We start from the raw sequence: 23744 nt of genomic DNA, 5'->3' as shown, positions 1-23744 counted from the left end.
CTGTTTGATATCAGGATGAAGTCCTGCAGCAGTTGGTTCTGATGACCTCCTTATGGATGATAATGCCCGTCCCATTGCACTTATATCATTAATGAGTATCTGGATAGTGAGGATATTTATTATGTGAAGTGATGGCTGTATTTCTTTGGCTTTAATCCCACCGAAACTCCTTGTGATGCCCCCAGGTGTGGTTGTCTCAATATGCTTATATCTCCCACTCAGTCCCAGACAGTTGAAAACTACGCTAATGGAGGAATACTCATTTCTAGCATCTGTGATGGTTGATCATTGAAAGCATGCCTCTGCAAAGTTTGTGTGAAGGTTTGGAATTGGCACATACCATATTAATAATTTTTTAGCTTTAAACATAAATGTGCTAATGTCTCCGTTGTGGCATTATCATATAATTTATGAAAATTAAATATTGTTTTCATCTTTGTATATAATGCTTGTTTTCTTTCACACATTTCACATTCACATTTGCTACTTTCATGTATAATTTAATGTTAATCAAAGCATTATTTTTCTATTTTTGTTGATTTTGCAAAAAATGCTGAACTTTTGGAAGCCAGTCTATGTAAAGTTATCTACATTGAAAAATGTGATTTTGTATACCACTTGCCTTATATTATTTTCATTAGCATCGTTTTGGACATTATTCCTCATGTATATGTTGTTTGTTATGGGTTCGCACAGCAAAAAATTGCTCATCTAGCCCTCTTTGCATAAATTATAGAGGACAGAACCCTGCCTATTCAAAGGCATATTTCAAGTCAGAAACAGAGAAGGAAGTCCAGCACAAAATTCAGTTAACCAGTAGCATACCTGCAAGAGAAAGCATATACGTTTCTTCGCCTTGTTTAAATATTTCTTTAGCCAATGCTATTAAGTCTGTAATATGAAATATGAGATGAATGCAGTACTGTTGGAGGTGAATTTTGGAAGATAAGGATCCTGTTGCAAAAATTTTTGAGAGACAGCAAATATCTTACAGCTTCATTGATTTAGTATGAATTTTTGTGCAGAACAGTGCATTATTTAATTATGTATAATTTGAAATATTATAAACTTCGTTTAGTCATACATTAAATATAAATTTCTCAGTCATAAAAATAATTTAAATGTACAGCCTGTATCTTCTGTTTCTGATTACTGAAGTACAAAAGTAATGAAACATCAGTCTTTCTGTTCTGAAGTTCACTGTTCTTATTTTGAGTGCTAATTTAATTTGTGTAACCAAATGAACTTGCTGTCCAAATTAAACTACTTGAAAACAGGTAAATTGTTAACAGTATTTTTCTGTGAGCTATATTAGGGTTATTCGTTCCTGTGTATTTTTTTAATTGCTGTCAGATTAACAATGCCTTTAGGGTAATCGGGAACATCATCATCAGGAGTTTACAAAAAATAAACTATAACCTTTTCATTATATCTGCATGTAAGACTACACTGTAGGTTTTACATAGCTTAAAAAAATAATTTTTTTAAAGACAGTGTTACACAACATGAAAACAAGTCAAAAATCTGACGATAGCCATGTGAACCTGGCTAATCTAATGGCTAGAACGTGGAACCAAAGGTGAAGTCTCATTAGTCAAATTAAAGCTTCATTAACACGTTGAGCCCGGCGTTGGTCCCTGAGGATCGGCAGTGAACTTTCCGTGTGGCCAGCATTGGTCCCTGGGGACTGGCGCTAGAATTTTTGTTTGGCTGGTGTCGGTTCGCAGACAGGGCTTCTATATCGGTAGCTGACAAAGCTCACCAATAGATAAGCTCTACTAAGTACATGAAGTCACAGATCACCCTGCAATGTTGAACCACTTGATTGCTCGTGCCGGCTAAACGGAAAGGACAGCAAATTCGACACAGGGTTCAACGTGTTAAACAAAGTAAGATATGTATGAATCTGAGTAAAGTAAAGATAATAATTATGCTGAGAATCTTGTCTTCCATTGTTTTAAAAGACAACTTTTAAAAATTAAAATCTGTAGTCCTGTTCTTTCTATATTTGTTTAGTTATGAAAATTTCTGCAGAGTTTATTTAATCCTTAAAAATGTAGAAAGATCCAGAAAAATAACATGGTAAATCTGTTGGGAGAAGCAGAATCTCCCAGATGAACTCTGTTTGTTAGATGGTGTGGATTGTGTGCAAGCAGATGCTGTGTATGGGTTCGTACCCATACACAATCTTTTATGTTCTTGATTCATAGCTATTTACCTGCAAGGTTTTGTATGCTGTTCGTGAAATCACTGAGTGTGTGACTCCAAAAACTATGTTGTCTGCTTCCATGAGACTGAGGTAAATGCAATGCTGCAGTACTCAGAGTACAATGAGAAAAATTTTCTTGCAGTTTAACATTGACTATGAAATTTAGTGTAATAGCTGAGTTATTGACAGCCCATGGTGTTAAGGTGGAACTGTGTGAGAGTTTTTTTTTTTGGGGGGGGGTACATAAAAACGGTCTTCTAACAGCATATGCTTATGTTGCTGAAGCGAAAAGGACCAAGTTTATTGTTGTCAATTTATGTGGGATTAATTTTTGTTGTTGTCAATTATGTGGGATTAATTTATTTATTTTAGACTTTCTTTACTGCATGCAGGTGATCACAGACTTGTTTTAGATATGTGTAAAAAGCTTATATATATCCAGACAGATTACTTGGGATTAGTCACAATCCTGGCCTGTAAAATGTTATTTATCAGTGAAAGTTTCATTGCCCATGGTGCTTCATTTAGTATCCCATCTTCAGCTTAAGTTTCCCAAAATGTAATTGGGTCTTGTGATTTCTTAATGCAACTAAATTGTATGCATACCAAAATGCCCTACGTTACTAGCAGCCTTCTCTTCCCCCTTAGGCAGATAGGCCTAGTGCTCTTTGCCATAAACTATCATGCAAACTAAACCTTTCTTTCCCCACCCACATTGATACAACAGTGCACTTTACACTTATTCTTTATTCTGACATATAATATGTTCCCTTCATTTTTCTACTTCTTTTTAACAGTTTCTTATGGAATATTAAAACTATGCCGAAGCTTGCTTATATTCTCAATGTTGCTCAGTGTGCTTTGTGGTTGTTTCTTATGTTGAAGGGGAAGTTCTTTTGAGAAGATTCAGTTTAGTTCGGAACATTGTTCATATTTCAGCTGCCCGTGATTAATGAAAAGCTTTCACAAAATACTTTAACCACATGCTTTGAAAAGCAAACCGAATGATAGACACTTACATATCACTTCAGGGAAGGTTTTGAAAAAGGAAAAGTTTTTTTGCTGTACATTTCTTGATTTTCTAGCCCAAAGGAGCAATTTTCCCAGAAGGGTTAATAATTTTGTGTTGGCATTTTGCATCATCTACTATAAAACAGCATTTTGCTTTTCAAATTGTTGCCACCAAATATTAGAACCCTGCATTATATTTAAAGAAATTAAGTAATGAAGAATGTGCATGAATGTAGGTTGAAAAACAACGGTACATAGAGACATCAAATTTTGAATAAGGTAGTCCTCCACTTGAATATGGCCATCTGGAAGCCCAAATTTGGAATTTGTTTTATTATCTGTTTTATATTTTGTAAAACATCAACAAATGTTTTATTAACAAACTCAATGATTTCAAAGCGAGCAATGTACAAAAAAAACCATTTTTATCTCAAGCATGCGAGACTATGTATCAGAAATTCTATGGGTAGGGTGGCATAGCTAGAAATTTTGAGCTCTTGGGCAAAACTTAAAATAAGTACTTATGTATACTTATGTACGAAATGTCATATTGGCATAAATAATTATGATTTGAAAATTCATTTTAGTCTAATGATTTAGTTTTATGTAATATTTTTGAGCAATTCAAAACTAGATTAATAATAAAGTAAAATTTATTATCACCAAAGCCACACAGAAACAATCTTAGTAAACATAACTAACTAAAAAGAAGGAAAACATTCTAATCAAGTTTCATTTGCAGTAATGAACGGGTTTATGAAATACATTATCAAAGCTTTTCTTTGTGTGCTTTTTTTCAAGGGGAAAAATATTTTCAGATCCGTTTTACTTGTCTGTTTATTGTGTTTGTTCAGTTGTACTTCTTTTGTAACCTTTAATGACATTTAGCTTTAAAAATGATATTTAGAAATGTAGCAGAAGTGATTGTTCAATATATATTACTTTTTTAATGTTAAGTTCCCAAATGTTGAATGGTAGTATTTTCCCGAATTCTTGAATGGCAGTAAACCAGTAATTTATGAATTGTAAATTCTGACAACAATATTTCAGAATGAAAATCTTCTTAAATTGCCACATTTTTTGTATTAATTCAGTTTTCTCTGCATTTTAATGAAGTCCCAAAAACCAGTCGATTTCTCACATTGGTCACGCCAGTAAATCAATAATTAATTTGCGCTAAAATGCCTTAAATGCAGTAAAATACATTCATTTAAAAATATTCTTCATGGGATTGAAATTCATGTTGTGTTGAAAACTCATCAAAATGACATTTTTATCTTATTTTGGCTCTTGGTGTTAGAAATTCTGAGGTAATATCCTATTTTTGGGCCATTTGTTTCATTTCTGCTAAAATGAGTTCAAATTCATTTCATAGTTTCTTTGTATTTATGCAGGCATTATTTAAACATTGAGCCTCAGTTTATTGCACATACTGGCATATATTAGGTTTTTTTTAAAAATATTTTTAAATGCAATTTATTACATTTAATACTTATGCATAAATATACAAATAACAATAAATTCAGAATTTGCTATTTTCTTCATCTGCAGCACTTTTTTCCCTTCCTCTTTTTTATTGCTTTTAAGGTGGATTTCATTTAAAATTTTCAGAATGTAACCATAATGTAATTTTACTGCATTTAGCGAGGTAATCCTGCCTGACCAATGAACAGGGTTTAGTTTTTTTAAAGATATTTCTGATCCAGATGTAAAATTTGTTAGCAAACCCCATCAGTTTATTATTCTCCCACAGAATAAATACGTATTTTGTAATATATATGTATAAATGACATAATTTCTTTACAGGTACACTGCTCAAAAAAAAAATGGGACAGTCCTATATCTCCCGATCTACTGGGCCGATTGACAAAATTCAAATTGCGTTCTTCATGTCTCGAAAGCGCGACTTAGGATATATATTAGATTTATATATAGCACTATTCTAACATAGGTATTTTGACACAAAATCGGACTTTTTCTGAAATAACATACCAATTTTTTTACATATTTCGATTCTACGACTCAAATTACGCCTAAATATGAAATTTTGTAAAATTTGGAGCGAAATTTACGGAGAAATTCACAAATTTATGTTGGCACTTTTTTGTCAGTTTGCGCCAAGAATACTTCACTTGGCGAACATCTTAATATATGGCAACCTAGTTTCCTTAGGAAAAAAAGTCACCATCGTTCCTTTTTTCCAAATAATATTCTTTATATTATATTTTTAATTATAACTTATTATTTTAAGTAATTTTTTCTTTTCGAATTTCATTTTAATTGTTTAAGTTGCACGTTTTTTTTTTTTTTTTTTTTTATTCCGAATAACTGTTTTAAAAATTTCTATTTACCTATTCGAACTGCGTAAATAAAGGTGCAGCGTTTATTTCTTTTTCAAATAGTTTTCATTATATATATTTTTCGTCATAGCTATTATTTTAGATCATTTTTAAATTTTTATACTTTTATTTTAATTGTTTTAAAATTTTCTATTTATTCCTTCGAACTGAGCATTTTAAATATATTTATTAATATCAATTTTCCAGAATTTGATTTTATTTATTTGAACTGCGTTTTTTTCGGAAGAATACTTTGTAACCCAGACTACGATGCGTTTGAAAACTGCATACTATATTAAAAGAGAAAATACAGTAAAGCACAGCTTTACACGCCTTTCAATGTTCCGTTCAGAAAAAATATATATAAATAAGAGAGATGTATAACCGATATTTTAACTTAGGATGACTTGCATACACTGCTTTAAACAGTTTTATCATTGTGCCCATTGCTTTACACAATTTTATCCTACATTTGGTTTCTTAAAATGTTATTCATATTTTAGTCAAATATTTTATTTTTGAAATCGCAAGAATCAAATATCATAAGATTGAAAAGTTTTAAATTTAAAAAAATACGAATACTAAATTTTACGAAAAAATTTATTTTTCTTCTCTGTTTCTTTAAGCATTCTGAAAGTATATTAAAAAGTATCCAACTTTTCGAAACATTTTGGTATTTCTGACAATCATTTTAAATAAAGTTATCACCTTCCATTTCATAAAGGCCCACAAACGGCCGAGCGGTAAAGTTGCTGAACACTGGTAGTTCACTCCGGGGTTCGAACCCCGGTAAACGGGCTGGTTGCATGGGCGTTTTCGTGGATTTTCTCATGTGTATCGCGTATGACAGCTGGTTTCTCTTAGAAAGTTCTTCACAAAGTATTTCGTCAGAGCCTTTATCAGTCTTTAGAGGCTAAACATTTTGAAGCTATGAGATGAAAGGAAAGACTGGCATCAAAAGGTTTTGGTTTATTTTATTATGACAAAGCACACTACGGCTATCTGCCTAAGGAAAGGGATGCCTTCCTGGAGGACTTTCTAAGGGAAACTGGCTCGCATACACGTTACACATGGGGAAAACCACGAAAACACCCATGCAGCCAGCCCGTTCGCGGGATTCGAACCTCGGACCGAACTACCAGTGTTCAGCGACTTTACCACTCGGCCGCTAGTTCATCAGGAAGGGGAAAAAACATCTTTAAGTGACATCCACATACATCACTGGATAAACTCCTGAATCTTCAAATAATTCGACTGAGGAAATCATGGGATTCACCATTTATGATACGATATGATGTTCTATAACGTAATTTACATAACTATATAGTTTAAAACCAGTCGCTCTTCACTTTAATCTGCAATGATATCGTTTTGTCTTTTCTGTTAACACAAGCTTAATTGATGGTATTTGCTGGTGTACTCGTCCAAGTGTTTTCTCTTTGAACACCTAAATTCTTTGAAGTATCCTGAAAGTATATTCGAAAGCGTCCAACGTTTTGAACATCTTGGTACGTCTGACAGCCAAATTTCCCTGCAAATTTTTGCTTACTTTTCTCCCTAATTTTCTTCTTTCCTTCTACAGTTATTTTCAGTGCTCACACAAGAAAATTAAGATTTTTCGACTGCTAGACTTCCATACATTTTGCATTCTTGTCAATTTTTTAAAATATCAATTATATGAATTGCGTTTCAGCTAAAGACAGCTTTTCATTTTCTAGTCATTTTAGCTATAAATAAAGTTTAAAGCGAAGTCCAAAGGATAAATAATTTAATTAAAAGATTTTTGCTAAATGACAAAGAAATAAAACAGTCCAGCAGGGTTTATTCTGTACCACAGAGTAACCCGATTCTTATATCGGCTGAAACAATCTAAATCATATTAAAGATCATGTTTTTTTATACAATCTATAACGCGAAAGAAAACATTAGCTTCTTAAAACATGCTTTCTAAGAGAATTAATATAAAAATTTATATTTATATATATATTTTTTAAATTTGGGACTTGAACCAAACTGTCAGACTTTTAAAGCTTATTTTACATGGTGGTTATTATTAAAGTTCCACTTTGAAATGGTCATAAAAGGAAAACTACCGGACCAAATGTTATCAAACTTAGGAATCGTGTAAAGGAGGTTATGAGAATTTATTTTCGGCGGAAAAAAAAGAGTTCAAAAACTCACCATCAGGGGAAAAATGGCGCTGTATACAATATTGTTAAATGAAATAAGACACGAAAACATCTGTTTAAAATGTGTTTAATATTTTCCGAAACGTGTTACAAAGCATGTTCAATGTAGCGTCCAGCATTTTCCGAAAGCAAGTTAAATCATGTTACTGCATTCTCAACAGCAGCTCTTAGCATATCAGGTTTGGTTTTGGTTTGCTTTATTAGATTACGGCAAAGCACTCGAGGGCTATCTGCCTTAAGGGAGGGATGCCTTCGTGGAGGACTTTTTAAGGGAAACTGGCTCGTATACACGTTACACATAGCATATCAGGAGGAATGTTATCAGTGTATCACATTTTTCATTTCTGCCACATTGTTTAGATTATCACCATAAACAGTGCTTTTGAGATAACCTCATAGACAAAAGTCACAGAGGTTGAGGTCTGGTGGGAAGAGGGGAAGTGTTGGCCTATAAGACGTTCATTTTTGAAATGTTGCCTAAGTAACTATGCAACACTCTTGAGGTGGTGCCCAGCCCTGCATAAAAATCGTAGTATCTAAAATGCCACGTTACTGCAGTTCATGTATCACGAAACATTTTAATATTGGCTCTAAGGAACTGCAATCGCAGTGGTCCAGCTGTCGACTGCTCTTCAGAAAAAAATGGTTCAGTTATAAAACTAGCTGTCATTCAACAGTAAACGGTGTGAAATGACTGTTATGCAATCGAATGCCGTAGGAGAATGCAATGGAACTAGATAGATAACATGAGAGATTTCTTTGGCCCAAATCGATTAAAAGCGTTTTGAATCAGTATCTTCATGTTTTAGTGCCGAATTCAGGCTTAAAAAATTACAAATTAGAGATCTGTAAGAAAACGATTTCCAGATTGTACGCACTTGTGAGAGTGATTTGCGATCTCACATTTTCTAATCGCTAATTCGTGGTTTTCACAGACGAAATTCTCACTTACAGGGATGGCGCACTCGACATTTATCGAATTTAACGTCTTTAAATAATAATTTGCCTACTTCAAAGTTTCTTAAGGGTATACAACATATTAAACCCGTTTAACAAAAGGTTAAGTTAGATTCCGACCCACATTTAGTTTAACAATATTGCATACAGCACCATTTCCCTCCCTGGTGGTGAGGTTTCGAACTTCCTTTTTTTCGCGGAAAATAAATTTCCATGACCTCCTTTACACGATTTCCAAGTTTGATAACATTTGATCCAGTAGTTTTCCTTTTATGACCGTTTCAACGTGGAACTTTAATTATAACCACTCTGTATATTATTAAATTTTAATTTGAAGCTATGCGTTATATGTATACCATGCGTAAAATTTTCGCTTTTATGGAAAAATAAAAAATCGAAGCAAATATACTTAGTATAATGGACCAAAACTGAAAACATTTCCCCTCCCTCCGAAAATAAAATATTGAAATTTCGAACTTGAATTTACTGGGTTATCGAAATATTTAATTTGACTTATCTTCTAAGTCCTAGTTCCGACAACAATTCCGTCAAAAATTCCGAATTACTTAAGCTAAAGTTAAAGATTTAGTATATATTCACTGTATGTTAATAAAGTAATCAGAGTGTAATAAAAATAGATTATAGAATTAACGCTGATGTAACTTTTTGTCTGACTGCACAACATGTAATGGAAGAGAAGGTTTGTAGAGATCTGTTTTTCACATGCCTCTAAAAGTAGATGTCATACTACTTCTGTCTCTTCAATGTCAAAATTCTTTCGTTTGAGAGGCAACTTTAGTTTTTGAGAAAGAAAAAAAATCACAAGAAGACAAATTTGAAGAACATGCAGGACGATTGAATATACATACTTATTTTCCGAACACAAGCGGTTCTCCGACTGGTTATTGAATAATGAAAAGATGCATTGTCATGCAATACAAAACATTTGGAATACGTTTTCTGGCTGAATAACGTAAGATTAAAAGTCATCTGCTTAATTCATCCATTTACAAGTCAACTACTCGGGCAATTGCAGAATAGTTTTGATCCTGAGCTTGTAATACAAACCTAATATCACTGGATTTAAACACTTCTCTAATCTTCCGAGAACGTTCCTTCTTTAGCTCATATTCCAAGAATATTAAGTGAATACAATTATTGCCAAAGAAATTGAATATTCATTTGCACTACGGCTTGGTAGTTTACTAACGAGTTAACAAAACTTAAATTCTGCTTTTTGTGTCAAAGAATACAACAATATTTTAAATATTTACAAATAAAATATTAAATTGGAGATTTAATTGAAGCCTCATCAGTTGCCTAGCATTTGAAAAAGAAAATATTGTTAAATACTAATTGTTTGCTGCTCAGTCTAACCCAGGCTGCATGGTTGGTTTTCGTAGTTTTTTAGGTTCTCTTTACAAAGATTCTCTATGAAAGCATCTTAATCAAATAGCTCCCATGTTCTTTCTATGTTCAAATAACGAACTAACCTAGTTTAAGCGCGATTTCCAAGTGAAGTTACTAGTAAAATCCGAATACTCATTAAAAATCCTGTAGCTAGCCAATCGGGAGTAACATGAAAGACACGGAACAATAATTGAAATGTTGTTACGGTACGCTGTTTCTTAACTTAGATGGTCATTCCTTAATTAAATAGCCCACCAACAGCCGAGCGGTAAAGACGCTGAACACTGGTAGTTCGGTTTGAGTTTCGAATCCCGCGAACGGGCTGGCCGCATGGGCGGTTTTGTGGTTTTCCCCATGTGTAACGTGTATACGAGCCAGTTTCCCTTAGAAAGTCCTCCACGAAGGCATCCCTCCCTTTAGGCAGGTAGCCCTTGTGTGCTTTGCCATAATTAAATAATCCAATTCAATCCTTAATTAAATATAATTGATTTGTAAATTCTACTAGAACTGACGGTAAGAATTGAAGTGGAAATAAGTAATATGGTGTGCAATCTTGATTAATATAAAATTAAAAATATTTGCATAGAAAAATGTTTGCATTCAGACAGAAAGTTTTTTGAAATATTTGTAATTACTTTATAAGAAGGATTTATTAATAACAGCAATAATTACTTATTATATTACTGATGATTAGGATTCAGTTCTTGACAATTACATTCTAAATTAGAATTTTAAGGATATAATGAAAATACGCTACGCACAAAAATACATTTTAGGAAAAAAAATGAGTTGATTTTTTATGTTTTAAAACTTCTTAATTCATTTAGTAAACATCGTATCCTCGTTGTTTATTGAATCCAGAATGTTGGTGTCGTTTATATAATTATTCTTACTTGTCCACAGAATCTGCTGACTTATCCAGCCATTAAGTAGCTGCAGATTATTTCTACATAACCATTGAACTTCCATTAATTCAGTCTCTAGAGGGTTGTATGTTTATATCATAATTTGACTTTTATAAAAAATGATTATTCTAAATATTATGTTTCTATAAAAATATATTGTGCTTTAAAAATATGGATAATAGTATCAGCCGCTCTTTCAGCCACTTCAAAAGCAACAGTTTGTTTAGAAATAAATTATACAGTTAATGTCATAAAATTCAAATAAATATCAAACGAAAATTCTCAGTTTTAGACAATTCGATTTAAACGAAGTAAAGTAGCAGACGATAAAACGCCGAAGGTAAAAATTTACTCTTACAAAAACTTACTCTTAAATTTTTTAAAAAAAGAAAAGATATGAGAGAAATTTAAAAAAAAAAATAGTTAAAAATTTGAATAATATCATCTATAATTTAAAAAAATAGCCTTTCATATAGTATTAATAAATATTTATTACGCATCATTGAGGGAAAAAATGTCATATAATAAATTCTCCGTAAAATTTTACTTGAAGTTTAAGGTTAAAAATAGCTGTGGCAATTCAGTGTAACAAAAATCCATAGACCACATTTGGCGTTATTATCGCTCAAAAAAAAGTTGCCAAATTTCAAAACGCGAAATTATGTAAATTCGTGTATATCTTAGAAAATTTTGAGTAGAAAAGCCTAATTTTTTGCAGATATGCTTAAAAATACATCTACTTTAAGATGATGGTAAAAATTTTTTTCGAAAAATCTATAGAAATTATTTAAAAATAAAAATTTAAAAAATAAAACGCAAAAAATGGGTAAATTTTATTTGGAATGAACCAAAATTTCGAAATGTGAGAGAAAAAATCAAAAAAGTTTAATAAAAAAAGAGATATTAATAAATATTTGCCAAATTCAATTAACATTGAGGAGCTAAAATTTTGAGAGCTAATATTTTAAAAACTAATCGTACGATTTTTACAAAACTTGGTATTCTGGCATAATTTGAGTCGTAGAATCGAAATATGTAAAAAAATTGGTATGTTATTTCAGAAAAAGTCCGATTTTGTGTCAAAATACCTATGTTAGAATAGTAATATTTATTAATCTAATATATATCCTAAGTCGCGCTTTCGAGACATGAAAAACGTAGTTTGAATTTTGTCAATCGCCCCAGTAGAACGGGAGATATAGCACTGTCCCATTTTTTTTTTTTTTTGAGCAGTGTACTTACAGCATCATTAATGCCGAAGTTCAGCTTGTGAGATGCGTAGTTTACATATTCTGCATTTGGTTATATAGTTTTTGTCTGTTGCAGGAGGCCATTATAGAAACCTCTCATAACAGAAGCACGTCCATAACACTTTAATTGATGTTTTTTTTCTTTCAAGAAACTGACTATGAGTTCTTCAATCCTTCAAAAGAATGATCTTTCATAGCATAAAATCTGAGAAATGTATATTTAATAAAATTTATGCGTTTTGAATTATCACTTGCAATATGAATATGCCTTAAAATGACATTCATTTGATCTGTCTTGGGTATATCTTGTATAGTACCTAATAAGAAAAAATAAAAGGGAGATGCATTTATCTGAATCAGCAAGTTTTGTTCTAAATTATGACCAACACACTGAATTAATTTATGTGAATATTTGGCTCAAATATCGCATGCTTCCTACTGGCATTTCAAAAACTTTTTTCTAACATTGTCATGTTCACTTAATAATTTAGCCCATAATAAAAAAATTGTCATTATAACTAGTATTTATATATTTTCTGTGCCCATGCAAAGCTAACACATTTTTGACAGCGTAAGTGTAATGTTAAATAACCATCCTAAAATGGTTTTCCAAAAATTGCATCATATCAGATTTGTTTTTGAGGTCAAATAACCAACAAGGTGTACAGTACGCAGCATTCAGTAATTTAGAGCAACACAAGAAATATGACACCTGTCTGCACTTTGCCTGGATGGTATACTATGAAATAGACATTAAAATGCCTATTTCTTTGTTTAGCATCTTTTGGAAATGCACCTATATATTTTCTTCCTTTTCATCAAAATTAATTAGAAATCTCATATAATCAGTAATATTTTTGCCTGCATAATTACCTGTATCTGCTGATATGCACATATCTGTTTCTTCTGTACATTTATCGTCGGTCCAGGTGACTTCAGCCTGTAATACAGTTTTTATTCAGGCTGTTCAAACTTACTGGTAGAGATGATATCTGCTGAAGATTTTTTTTTTTTTCCCCCTGGGTATGATTTTTTAATAACAATGTTATCTTATCCAAGAGCTTTTTTTCCCTCTCCTCTGCCTGTTCTTTCTTTTCTTTTTTGGGCTCTGGTCTTGTTTTTTAAATCTATTTGAACTAATATATAATATTTTATCAATTATTATAACTATTTTAACATTTCTTACTTTCCAGTTTTATTTTCCATCCAACTGCTAATAAAGCAGTTCTTATAAGTTTGGAGAACTGAATATAGCACACAGATTTCTATAGGACAGAGGCATTTAGCTGCTCTGCTTATCCCTTTCATCAAATGTGCCTGCACAATTTAACCAAAACTAGCTTATTTGGTGTGTGATAGCAACTTTCTGCTGTGCTTTAATACTTTCCTATGCTCATATATAAAAAACACAATAAAAACAAATACCGAATAATTATCACAAATAAAACAAGTTAGTTTTACATAGATTGTGCATGTGCATTTGATGAGAGTATTACTATACTACAGATGGGCCTGCATAAACGAGGGAAAAAAAAATCATTACACAGCACTGGAATTAACAAACAAGATAGGCTGTTTTAAGCATTCAATTTTATTTATAATTTTTATGTAATCTTAAAAAAAGAATACAAAACTCAATTAATAACAAAATTTATTCACAAAATTTAAATCTGTAGGTATAAAATGTCAAACATAGATTTGGCAACAAATTTATTTGATTATTATTACTTTTTGTCTATTCAAAAATCAAAAGTAATGGCCCCTTAGACACTACCTAATCTTGCCTGTCTATAACCATGCCACTGTGTGGGTACCTATAATACAGGCTTTGTCCGGAAAGTAGTAGGACAGAATTTTTCAAAAAAAATTTTGACTTAATAGTTTTGAAAATATGCCCTTTCCGCATCAACACAGCGTTTCCAGTGACTGCAAATCACTGAAGGCTTCCTGGATTGCTCTTCAGCTTCCTCATTATGGCCTGGACCGAGCCGAGGTGTCATTCTGTATAACCCTTTTCAGTCGGGAAAAGAGGAAGTCTGAAAAAGTGACATCTGGGTTTTAGGGTTACAGAGGAAGCTGTGTGATGCCATGTTTGGTCAGGAAGTTCATTTCAAGAAAGGCTATGTGGCTGTGCATTGTCATGATGGAGCCTCCATGATCCAGCGATTGCTAGACGAGTGCGGGCGACTGTTTTCTGAGTCTTTCAATAAAATGTATAGCCTAAATGTCACTCCTTCAGACTGCTTCCTCTTTTCCTGACTGAAAAGTGCCATGAAAGGATGGCACCATGGCTTGGTCCAGGCCATTCAAGAGGTAGTAGCAAGGAGCTGAAGAGCATTCCGGTTTCTGCTTTCCAGGGGGTCTTCAGTGATTGGCAGATTTGCTGGAAATGCTGTGTTGATGCAGAATGGGTTTATTTTGAAAAACTGTTAAGTCAGTGTGTCAAAATTGTGAATAAATATTTTTTAAACAATTCAGTCCTATTACTTTCCGGACAAACTCTATATAAATCGTTTAGTTTTTAATGCATTCGTAGACAGCTACAGTTCTGGCATGTTTATTGAAAAGTATTAAATATATTATGATGAACAGTATAAGTTTATTTGTCTCACTTTTTTTCACTTTTCAACAGGCCAAAGAAGTTTGGGAAATGAGTAGTGATGAAAAGTTTAAAAAAGCGAAACTTTCTAAAGAAAATGGAATTTCATATTTTAATGTAAGTTGAAGTTCTTAATTACTTTTTTCTGACTACTCTTAACGTTATTAACTAACTAAAGTAATATTTGTTAAAAGTGAGAAAGAGGAAAATGAGAAAGGATTCAAATTTTATAGTTGCACTAGAGAGTTTTTTAAGGTTTTTATGTTTTCACTGAGTTTGCAGTTTACCAACTGAGTCTCACTGAGTTGCTGTTGGATTCACTCCTGCTAACACAACTTTTTTTCCTTTTATCTTTATTATTAAGCATCGCTTTCTTTGCACTTCGTAGGCTCAACAGCCCAGGATGGGCCCTTGCCTTGTCCAGAAGTCCAGCAGGTATCTGTGCTTTTGTGAACTGTTTTATGTTTTTGACTTTCATAATGTTTAGGTCATTTTCAACACAATTGAACCATCTCACTGGGGATTTGCCTAAAAGTCTGGTTCCCATAGGCTTTGCCAAAAAGGTTTTCTTACAACACTGACCTTCATGCATTCTGGCCAAAATGATCAGCCCATTTAAGTCTGTGTAGTTTGAAGAATTTTACTTTATGAGATTGTCTAAAAATCTTGTATAGCTAGCTGTAAGTTACATCTTCTCCATGATTCACTTGGACCCTACTAGATATGCAACACGAAATCCTCCCGAGCTTCCGACACATTAGTCAGGATAGATCTTCTAAGATTCTTATAACAAAGTAATTTAGTTCTTAACTAGAGAAAGCTGGATTTCAAATAGCTGTTCAGGCCATGAAAACATCTAGTTGCAGCAGAGATTCTTTTAAGTATTTCAGAGGTTCTCATTTTTACAATTCATCTCTGCTTCCCGATGAGTTGTTTGCACTTACACCGCATAAAATTCTTTATACTTATGGCACATAAATTTAGCAGAAAAGTCACAAAACTTTTAAAAGCAGCATAATTTTAGAATACCCAATAATCTTTTTTCAAAAAATGCTCTTTATTGATTAAAAGAAAACAAATACAGGAGAAAGGTAAATGGCAGTACATAAAGAATCTTTCCAAGTTTGTATAGGCCTTATCACGTAGTTGTAGATTTAGTCACTAGGCAACAGTATATTGTAAGCTTGTATAATTTACTAATGAGCATGAAGCTTATTCCATCTTAGGATTTGCTAAGTGTCAATGGTTTAATAGAGATTTCTTACAAAATATCAAATAGAAGTACCTACAATCAAGGTAATTCATATGTGGTGCAGGGAGTTTAAGGAAATTTTGTACATGAGCAATGCATAAGAAGCAGGCTCACAGGTATCACCACTGCCTGAAAACAAATTAGCTGTATAATCAAATATATGTTTTTTTGCTTTTGTGTTTATAAAACCATATGCATATTTGATGCTTATAAAACTGTATGCATTGTGCTGCAAGATGCAGCTAATGTGCATACAATAACTTGGCATTACTTATGTGCTGTTAAGCTAAGTAAATGTATTCTTTTCCCCATCCTTTAAATTAATGTTGCAGAGAAATTGCATTTCTTTATTTCCTTCTCTTCTTTTGTGAATTAGGCTAAATATCACAGTGCTTTTTTATTTTTTTTAATAATTAAAAGAGAGAACAATATATTTTGCATTACCCTATTTTAGTATAATATACACTGTGTCTCCACAAAAGTCTGTATGTAACCTCTTCCTCTTAAAGTACGAGATCATATTTAGAAACCGAACACAAATTGAAGAATGAAATGTTTGCATTTTTATGTAATTGAAAAGTAAAATATAAATTTAGGAAAAAGTTTCTAGTTGTTAGTAGATTATGTGAAAGCATTATTGTGTAGAAGATGGGTAAAAATGTAATCATCGATATTTTTTTTTTTTTTTTTTTTAATTATTCACATAATCTTATAGAATTAATGGTCTAGAAAACAGTGGCAGGCTTCAAATATAGCCAGCTTGTAACATTATTTATGTAAAGTAATAAAACTGCATAAGAATATTAATAACATGCTTTTATTGTTTGAAAGCTTGTAAATTACTTGTGTGCAAATTTTTTTGGAGTGCCCTATTGAATGAAATTATAATTTAATGACTACACTAGTAAATCACAAAAAACAAAAACAAAAAAAGTCATTAAATGGCATAAAAGGGAAGAAACTCGTCTTGAATTTTTCTAATTTATTTTTTAATTGATCCCACAAGCAGTGCTGAGAAAGATGTTTAAAATTGCCTGTTTTGAAATTATCTGTCTAGGCTAATTTTTGTCATATGAAAATAAACACTTTTGTATTCTGGTTTTTATTATGAGAATAAAATACTATTAAATATAATCATAGAGATGAAATGATCATATAAAAAGTTAAATTTTGTAATTTTTACAAAATTAATTTTTTTTTAAATTTAAAAATGCCAAAATATGAATATTTATATCATTGAAAACTTTTGTAATTGGAAAATTATGTCTGTAACCAGCGTTTGCAAAAATACAGGCTGCTGACAAAGTTGTGAACACATTACCTATCAGTGTTAACTATAAATTGCTCATAATTTTACCTATAAGTGTAGGTGCATTGCTGTATTAAAAAAATGTTGTGCATTTGTTGCAGTTGCTTGGTTTGATTTAAGATGTTGAGTCTATATCATTTCTTAGAGAATTTATGTTTTTCTTTCCATAAATTATTTTTAGAGTAATCCATTGCAATAAATGCCAAGATGTTAATAAATCTGAAGCTATGTAAAATACAGCATAAACACTGGTATTATTATGAATGATCTGTTTCATCAGACTTCTTATCAATATTTTCTTGAAATTTTTGTTTGCTTTGCTAGGAAAATTTTCAGTTTTAAAAAAGGAGAAAGTATTTTTCCACATGCACAGCATAAAACAGTGAATATGGTCAATGAACAAGTACTTAATCCAGTACTAGTTCAAATTCATTCTGTACATGTAATAGACTGATGAAACCAAGAATAAATCAGTTTAGAGCAGCATTTCTTAAACTTTTTGACAAGTGGAACCATTTTCAATGTCCACTTTTCTCATGGAACCCCTGGTGTAATCAACTCACAATTATTTATTGGAATATTTATTTGTTTCAAATAATATTTTAAAACTAAGTAAAAAATTCTTAAAATAATGTAAAAAAGGTGTTTAAACATGATTTAAATTTTACTGCAATGAGTTATACTGCTTTCTGTTATCATATATATATATATATGTAATATTTGGTTTTATGGATGACAGTAGAATTCTCATATCAGGTTCAGTATCCATTCTGTTGCGGTTTTTTTGGGCCCACCAGCGGCCGAGCAGTAAAGTCGCTGAACACTGGTAGTTCGGTCCGAGGTTCGAATCCCGCAAACGGGCTGGCTGCATAAGCGTTTTCGTGGTTTTCCCCATGTGTAACGTGTATACGAGCCAGTTCCCCTTAGAAAGTCCTCCACGAAGGCATCCCTCCTCTTAGGCAGATAGCCCTCGAGGTTTTGCCATATACACACACACACACTCTGTTGCGGTTGTTATTTTTAATCGACACACAAGTTGAGAATGCTGATTTCTGATTTGCACATACAGCTAGTTGCAAATAGTAAAAGTGCCAATATTGCCTTTTATGACAAATTAGGTTATTCATCTTTTAAATTGTACCAGAATTCCTGTAATGGCATTACTTTAAATTTTTCTTCCAATGATGAATCAAATGTCATTTCAGTAAGAGCTTCATATTCTTCTGCTGGCATTCTTAAAGGTTTTGCATTTCTGAAATAGGAAACAGTTCCTGGTTTCATTCTGCAGGAAGACTGTTCTCCACTACATTGCCATAAAACTGTAAGCCAGTACCTGAATGATTGTCTACCCATTGCTGGATAAACTGCACTGAATCAAATGATATGCCATTGCTTTTTTGGCCAACAAGATCCTAAGGTCTCCTTGTAATTTTTTTCTGTGAGGTTTAGTTAAAGAAAAATAGTTCATGCCTCAATTTCCTCAGGACTTACAGCAGCTGAAACAGTGGAGAACTGAAGTGCTCAAATCATTGACAAAGAATATTCTATCATTAATGTGGCAGGAACTAGAATACCGCACAGGTATTTGTCATGTCATCCGGATGTGCTACCATAGAACATGTGTGAAAACTTGAATGACTATGGTTTCACTGAATTTGATTTATCAAAATGAAATAATTACAGCATTCACAAGCATGCTTTTTGTCACATTCAATATGAAACACATTGTATGTAGTATGATTATAATCGGTTGCATAGTTTAGCTAGACCTACCATATGAACTGAAGATGTGCACCATTTCATCTCTGCTCCTGTTCGAAAGATAGTATGAAAGGGAAGTTTTGGTTCCAATAGTTTTTCATTTCTTCCATTTTGAGATATGCATATCATTAGGCACTTTTATATAGTACAGTGAATGTTATTTTAACTCACGGTTGTAACCATTCTCAAGCAGTTGTACGATTTTTTTTTTGTCAGTTGTGCTCTTGCTTTTATAATCAAAATGTGATTTTTCATTTGCTGTATGGTCAAAGAAGCTGGATATAAAAAAGATGCTTGGATGAAGCTGAAGATAATATTACCTACGGAGTGGACAATGTTGATGGTGAAAGGGAGAACGATAGCATTTATTGGACTGGCCTCTAGCAGTGGGAGATTTCCCAGATTTGCTAGACAGCTCCAAGCAGGATACTACCATTAAAAATTTAATTAATGCATATCAGTTTTTAAAAAAGTATTTTTTGAGTTATATAATCTGTAATATCATTTTTGATACCAAGTTATTTCTAAATCATTTTGAACTTTTATATGAGCTGAAACTAAATTTCAGTCATAAAAATTTGCTAAAAATTCTTGTTTTATGCATGAAAATATAAAGTGTGGAACTGAAATAAACAGTTCAAGTTATATGCCTGTATGAGTGAATCTTAGAGCAAAACGTTCGTGAAAATCAAATATGGTTTTATTAGATTCCTAGATGAGCTAGTACTGTGTTCTTAAACTTCATAGCTAATTTGTTTGATTCTGACATTCCTTAACTTACGCCATTTGTTCTGATTTTAAATTCTTACATCTTATTGGTCAGTAATAATCAATTTTTTATATGAAAGGCCACCAGTAAAAGCAAACTGAAGGTTATTGTGAAGACCTATTAGACAGGCAATAATATCAATTAGCAGGGAAGCAATAACAAGTATAAGAAGCATTGTAAATGTGCATATCAGATGAAGTTGTAGTGCAGTATTTATGGTAGAAACAACACTGATGTATTTTATTGTTTATGACCATAAAAATATGTATGAGTATTATTACAAAAGTCTCTCAGTTTTTACATTTAGTTTTAGTATTATGCTAACATCTGTAATGTTTTATATCATATGAGGGAATGTAGGTACTGACAGATAAAAAGATAATCCTGGAAACAGAAGAAAGAAACTGCCATTAATAAACAGAATGTGTTATTGTAAATAATTTTTAAAAAAATAGCTATGCAGGTTATGATACTTCATGATTTGCATATTGGAACTTATCCCTCCCATAGATATTGCAGTTTCATTGTAATATTTTATTTTCATTTATTTTAATAGTTTGTTTAATTGGTGTTCTGTTTCAGGCAGGAAACTTTAAAGTTGCTTTGAAGCAGTTTAGATGGATATTAACTTGCTTAGAAAATGAACCAGGTGCTCCTGCTGATTCTGAGAATTCCAGGAAATTCCTATTAATTGCTGGCTATCTCAACATGGCGTTATGTTTCTTAAAACTTGAAAATTACCTTGATGCTGTCAAAGTTTGTGATAAAGCCCTAGAACTAGATCCAAAGAATGAAAAAGCTCTGTTTAGGCGAGGCCAGGTACAAATTAATTGATTTACAATGAATTTATCTTCTGAAGATTTCACTTGTATCTGTATCTATTTTTGCAGCTTTACATTAAATGCTTAATTATTGTAGAGAATGTGTACTTATATTGACTTGAGTTTGTAAGAGACAATCAGATCTAGGAAGATACATCTTGATAACTGAATGTCATTAATTTCAATCTTTTATTTGATCAGACATATTAAATAACATATTTTATTAACCCTCTAAGCACCATGATCGGATTTATTCGTTCAATCAGATTTTTTGTTACTTGGCATATAATAGCTTATAATTTAAGATATTTTGCTTTCTTACTGTCTTTTAATAATATAAGTATTAGCTTAATGAATGTAAGTTTAAGAAAATAGAGACTAAAATGTGTAATTATGCACAGCTAATAAATACTGTTTAAATACAAGTCTTTGTAATGGATCTAAAATCACATGCCACTCAGAGGGTTTAGAATGAGTGTTCATTTCATTGAAACAGTTATATAAAGAAAATTCAGAAAGTATGTATATGAAGAAAATAATAAAAGTAGATGATGTGAAATAATGCTCTCCAGACTATTTTTTTATTAACATAAGATATTAACAATGTACTGATACGTTAAAGTAATCAAAACAATTGAAGCCATTTAACTCAAAAAGTCTATTATTGTCAGTTAGTACTCTATCTGTTATTGCTAGCAGTAAACAAGTTGATTAAGAATTTACTACTTGATTGGTTTTTCTTGACAGTCTAAGCCCCGTTCACATGCAACGTTCTTTCGTACAGCTACAGCTTGTATTAGGCAGAAATGGGCATATGAAGCAGTTTTGCCTTTAGGACCGGTTCAGATGCGCATCGTCTTCCATCCCCTAACCCGTAAGCCACTGCAAGCAATGAATGATGTCACAAGAGCGAATCAGATTAGCGGATTTCTAATATTTACTTACATCTTTTTTTGACAATGTTTACTATTGCTATAGAACGCCATCGGAGTTTAATTCTTTAATTAATTAAAATACACCTAAATTAATTTAAAATACAATTTATATACAAGATCAAATGATTAAAAGAAGAAAAGCAACCACATATGCTGCTGAGCGGTTTTAAATAAAATATTTTGTGGCTGCCAAAATTTCAAATTTTTCTTTTTGAAGAAATGAATAAAATGACAAATTAATAGCATTAATATTAATTAAAAATGTTTTTAATATGGATTATAAATGTTTTAGAAAATATATTATAATTAATTCATCTGTTGAAATTGTTTTGAACATGTTTTACGAAGATTTTAAATAAAAGCTTGTAATTTATATTTATATTAACCAGTGGAATAGCACTAGGTTTTATAGTATATATATGTGTGTTTGTAATGAAATTCAGTAATAAAATTTTTAAGAAATTTGAAATTATTTAAGGACCATATAGACAGCTTATATTCTTTAAACTGCGTTTTTTCAGTTTGCATTTTTTTTTGGATAAATCCCTGTTATTTAAAGTCCTAAAACATATACAGATATGGCCTAAATTATTTAATATTTTTACCGCTTAGTTAAAATTATGTCCATTAAAGAAACAAGAATGGGTTTTGCAAAATACTGAAAAGAAAAATTATTTGAAGTGGAAATGTGATTCAGATCATATTTGTTTCAAAATTTTTATTTTCTCTCAGAAACTAATTCATTAATTATAAAATCTATCCTTTAAGTTATTAAGAACTTTCTAATGAATGCAGGACGAAAATATGAGTGAAATCATTGACAACTGTAGGAAAAGAATGACATTTTAATTGTTAAACTTTTCTTCAAAAAATTTTTTATTCAAAATATGGCAATTTTTTTTTCCTCAACTTAAAATTATTTTGTCTTACAAAACCATTTAATAACATTCATAAAAGTAGATAAAAGATCTTAAATAAAAAAAATCATTCAAAAGGTACAGAGTCCCCTTGTCGAGTTGAAGCCGATATGTGCGTCTTTAGTTTTAATTTGAACAGTATTTCTGGAATACCCAGCATCAGATGACCTCGTCCATACTTAATTACAAATTTCCGTATTTCGTACGGTTCTATGTAATTTTTTTGGATGCTATCGCATCCTCAGATATCTACCAACGCGATTGTTTCACTGACAGTTCAGCAAGCAGTCAGTTGCACGTCAGCCATGTTTGTTAAAATTAAGAAAACCATGTACCTGTCGAATCTGCTCTTGTGAATGGGGCTTAGGTGACAAAATGTGGAATTTTCAGTGGCTTGAGTTTTTATCCTTGCCCTGAACGTAAGAAGTAGATAAGAATCATCAATAAGTAATTGTCTTTTCAAGTTTTATTGCATGTGTATGTTACCATAATATGTGTGCCCTTTTTTGTTTTTCAAATTGTATTCTGTAGAATTATATGTATCAAATGGGACATTTATTGTGTTGATGGCTGATTCTAGAAACCAATAACCAATTTAAAAAATATTTATTCAACTATTTAATTCTAAAGCTCAATTTCATCAACTACTCTTAGGAGAAAAAATTTTTTCATTATATCCATGGCCCATTGGAATATACTTGTAATTTTTAATTATACCGTACAATCAAAAATGGTACATGAATTCATTTACAGAACAGTAGAATCTCTTAATTTATTTAGTATTCAGTAGTTTAAAAGGCAGTGAAGTTGTAAGATGTCGAACAACCCCCAAAAATGCTGTTGGTCTTTTATTTTACAGTGTTTATCTTTTCGTTTAATCTTTGTCAAAATGAATTCATAATGGTTAGGGAAAAGTATATATCATAAATTGCTAAATATGATGTCCACTGTGTTATAAGTGCCATATTTGACAAGCAACTGCCTGTTTTGTTGCATTGAAATTTAACGAATGAGTGCCCTTCATTTTATTTGTTTGTAAAATCATGCAGTGTGATTTAATGATTTTGTTAATGGAAGTGGGAAAAACAAATGCCACAGTCACCCAATGTTT

The 23744-nt window shown here is 31.7% G+C and overlaps 1 protein-coding gene across 1 annotated transcript in view; it reads left to right on the top strand.

Moving 5' to 3' along the window:
• Window positions 1-23744, top strand: part of LOC118182023 (peptidyl-prolyl cis-trans isomerase FKBP4-like) — a 63393-nt gene that overhangs the window by 20916 nt on the left and 18733 nt on the right. The window contains exons 4-5 of the mRNA XM_035351286.2: window positions 14903-14986; window positions 20543-20779. Coding sequence (XP_035207177.1) covers window positions 14903-14986; window positions 20543-20779 — 321 coding nt within the window. The remainder of the gene's footprint in view (window positions 1-14902; window positions 14987-20542; window positions 20780-23744) is intronic.

Source organism: Stegodyphus dumicola, chromosome X1 (genome assembly GCF_044657685.1).
Source record: "Stegodyphus dumicola isolate Sdum_Otavi_A_Nest chromosome X1, ASM4465768v1".
Taxonomy (NCBI): Eukaryota; Metazoa; Arthropoda; class Arachnida; order Araneae; family Eresidae; genus Stegodyphus; species Stegodyphus dumicola.
Note: the sequence above shows the minus strand (reverse complement) of the source record. Positions and strands in the feature narration are given on the sequence as shown.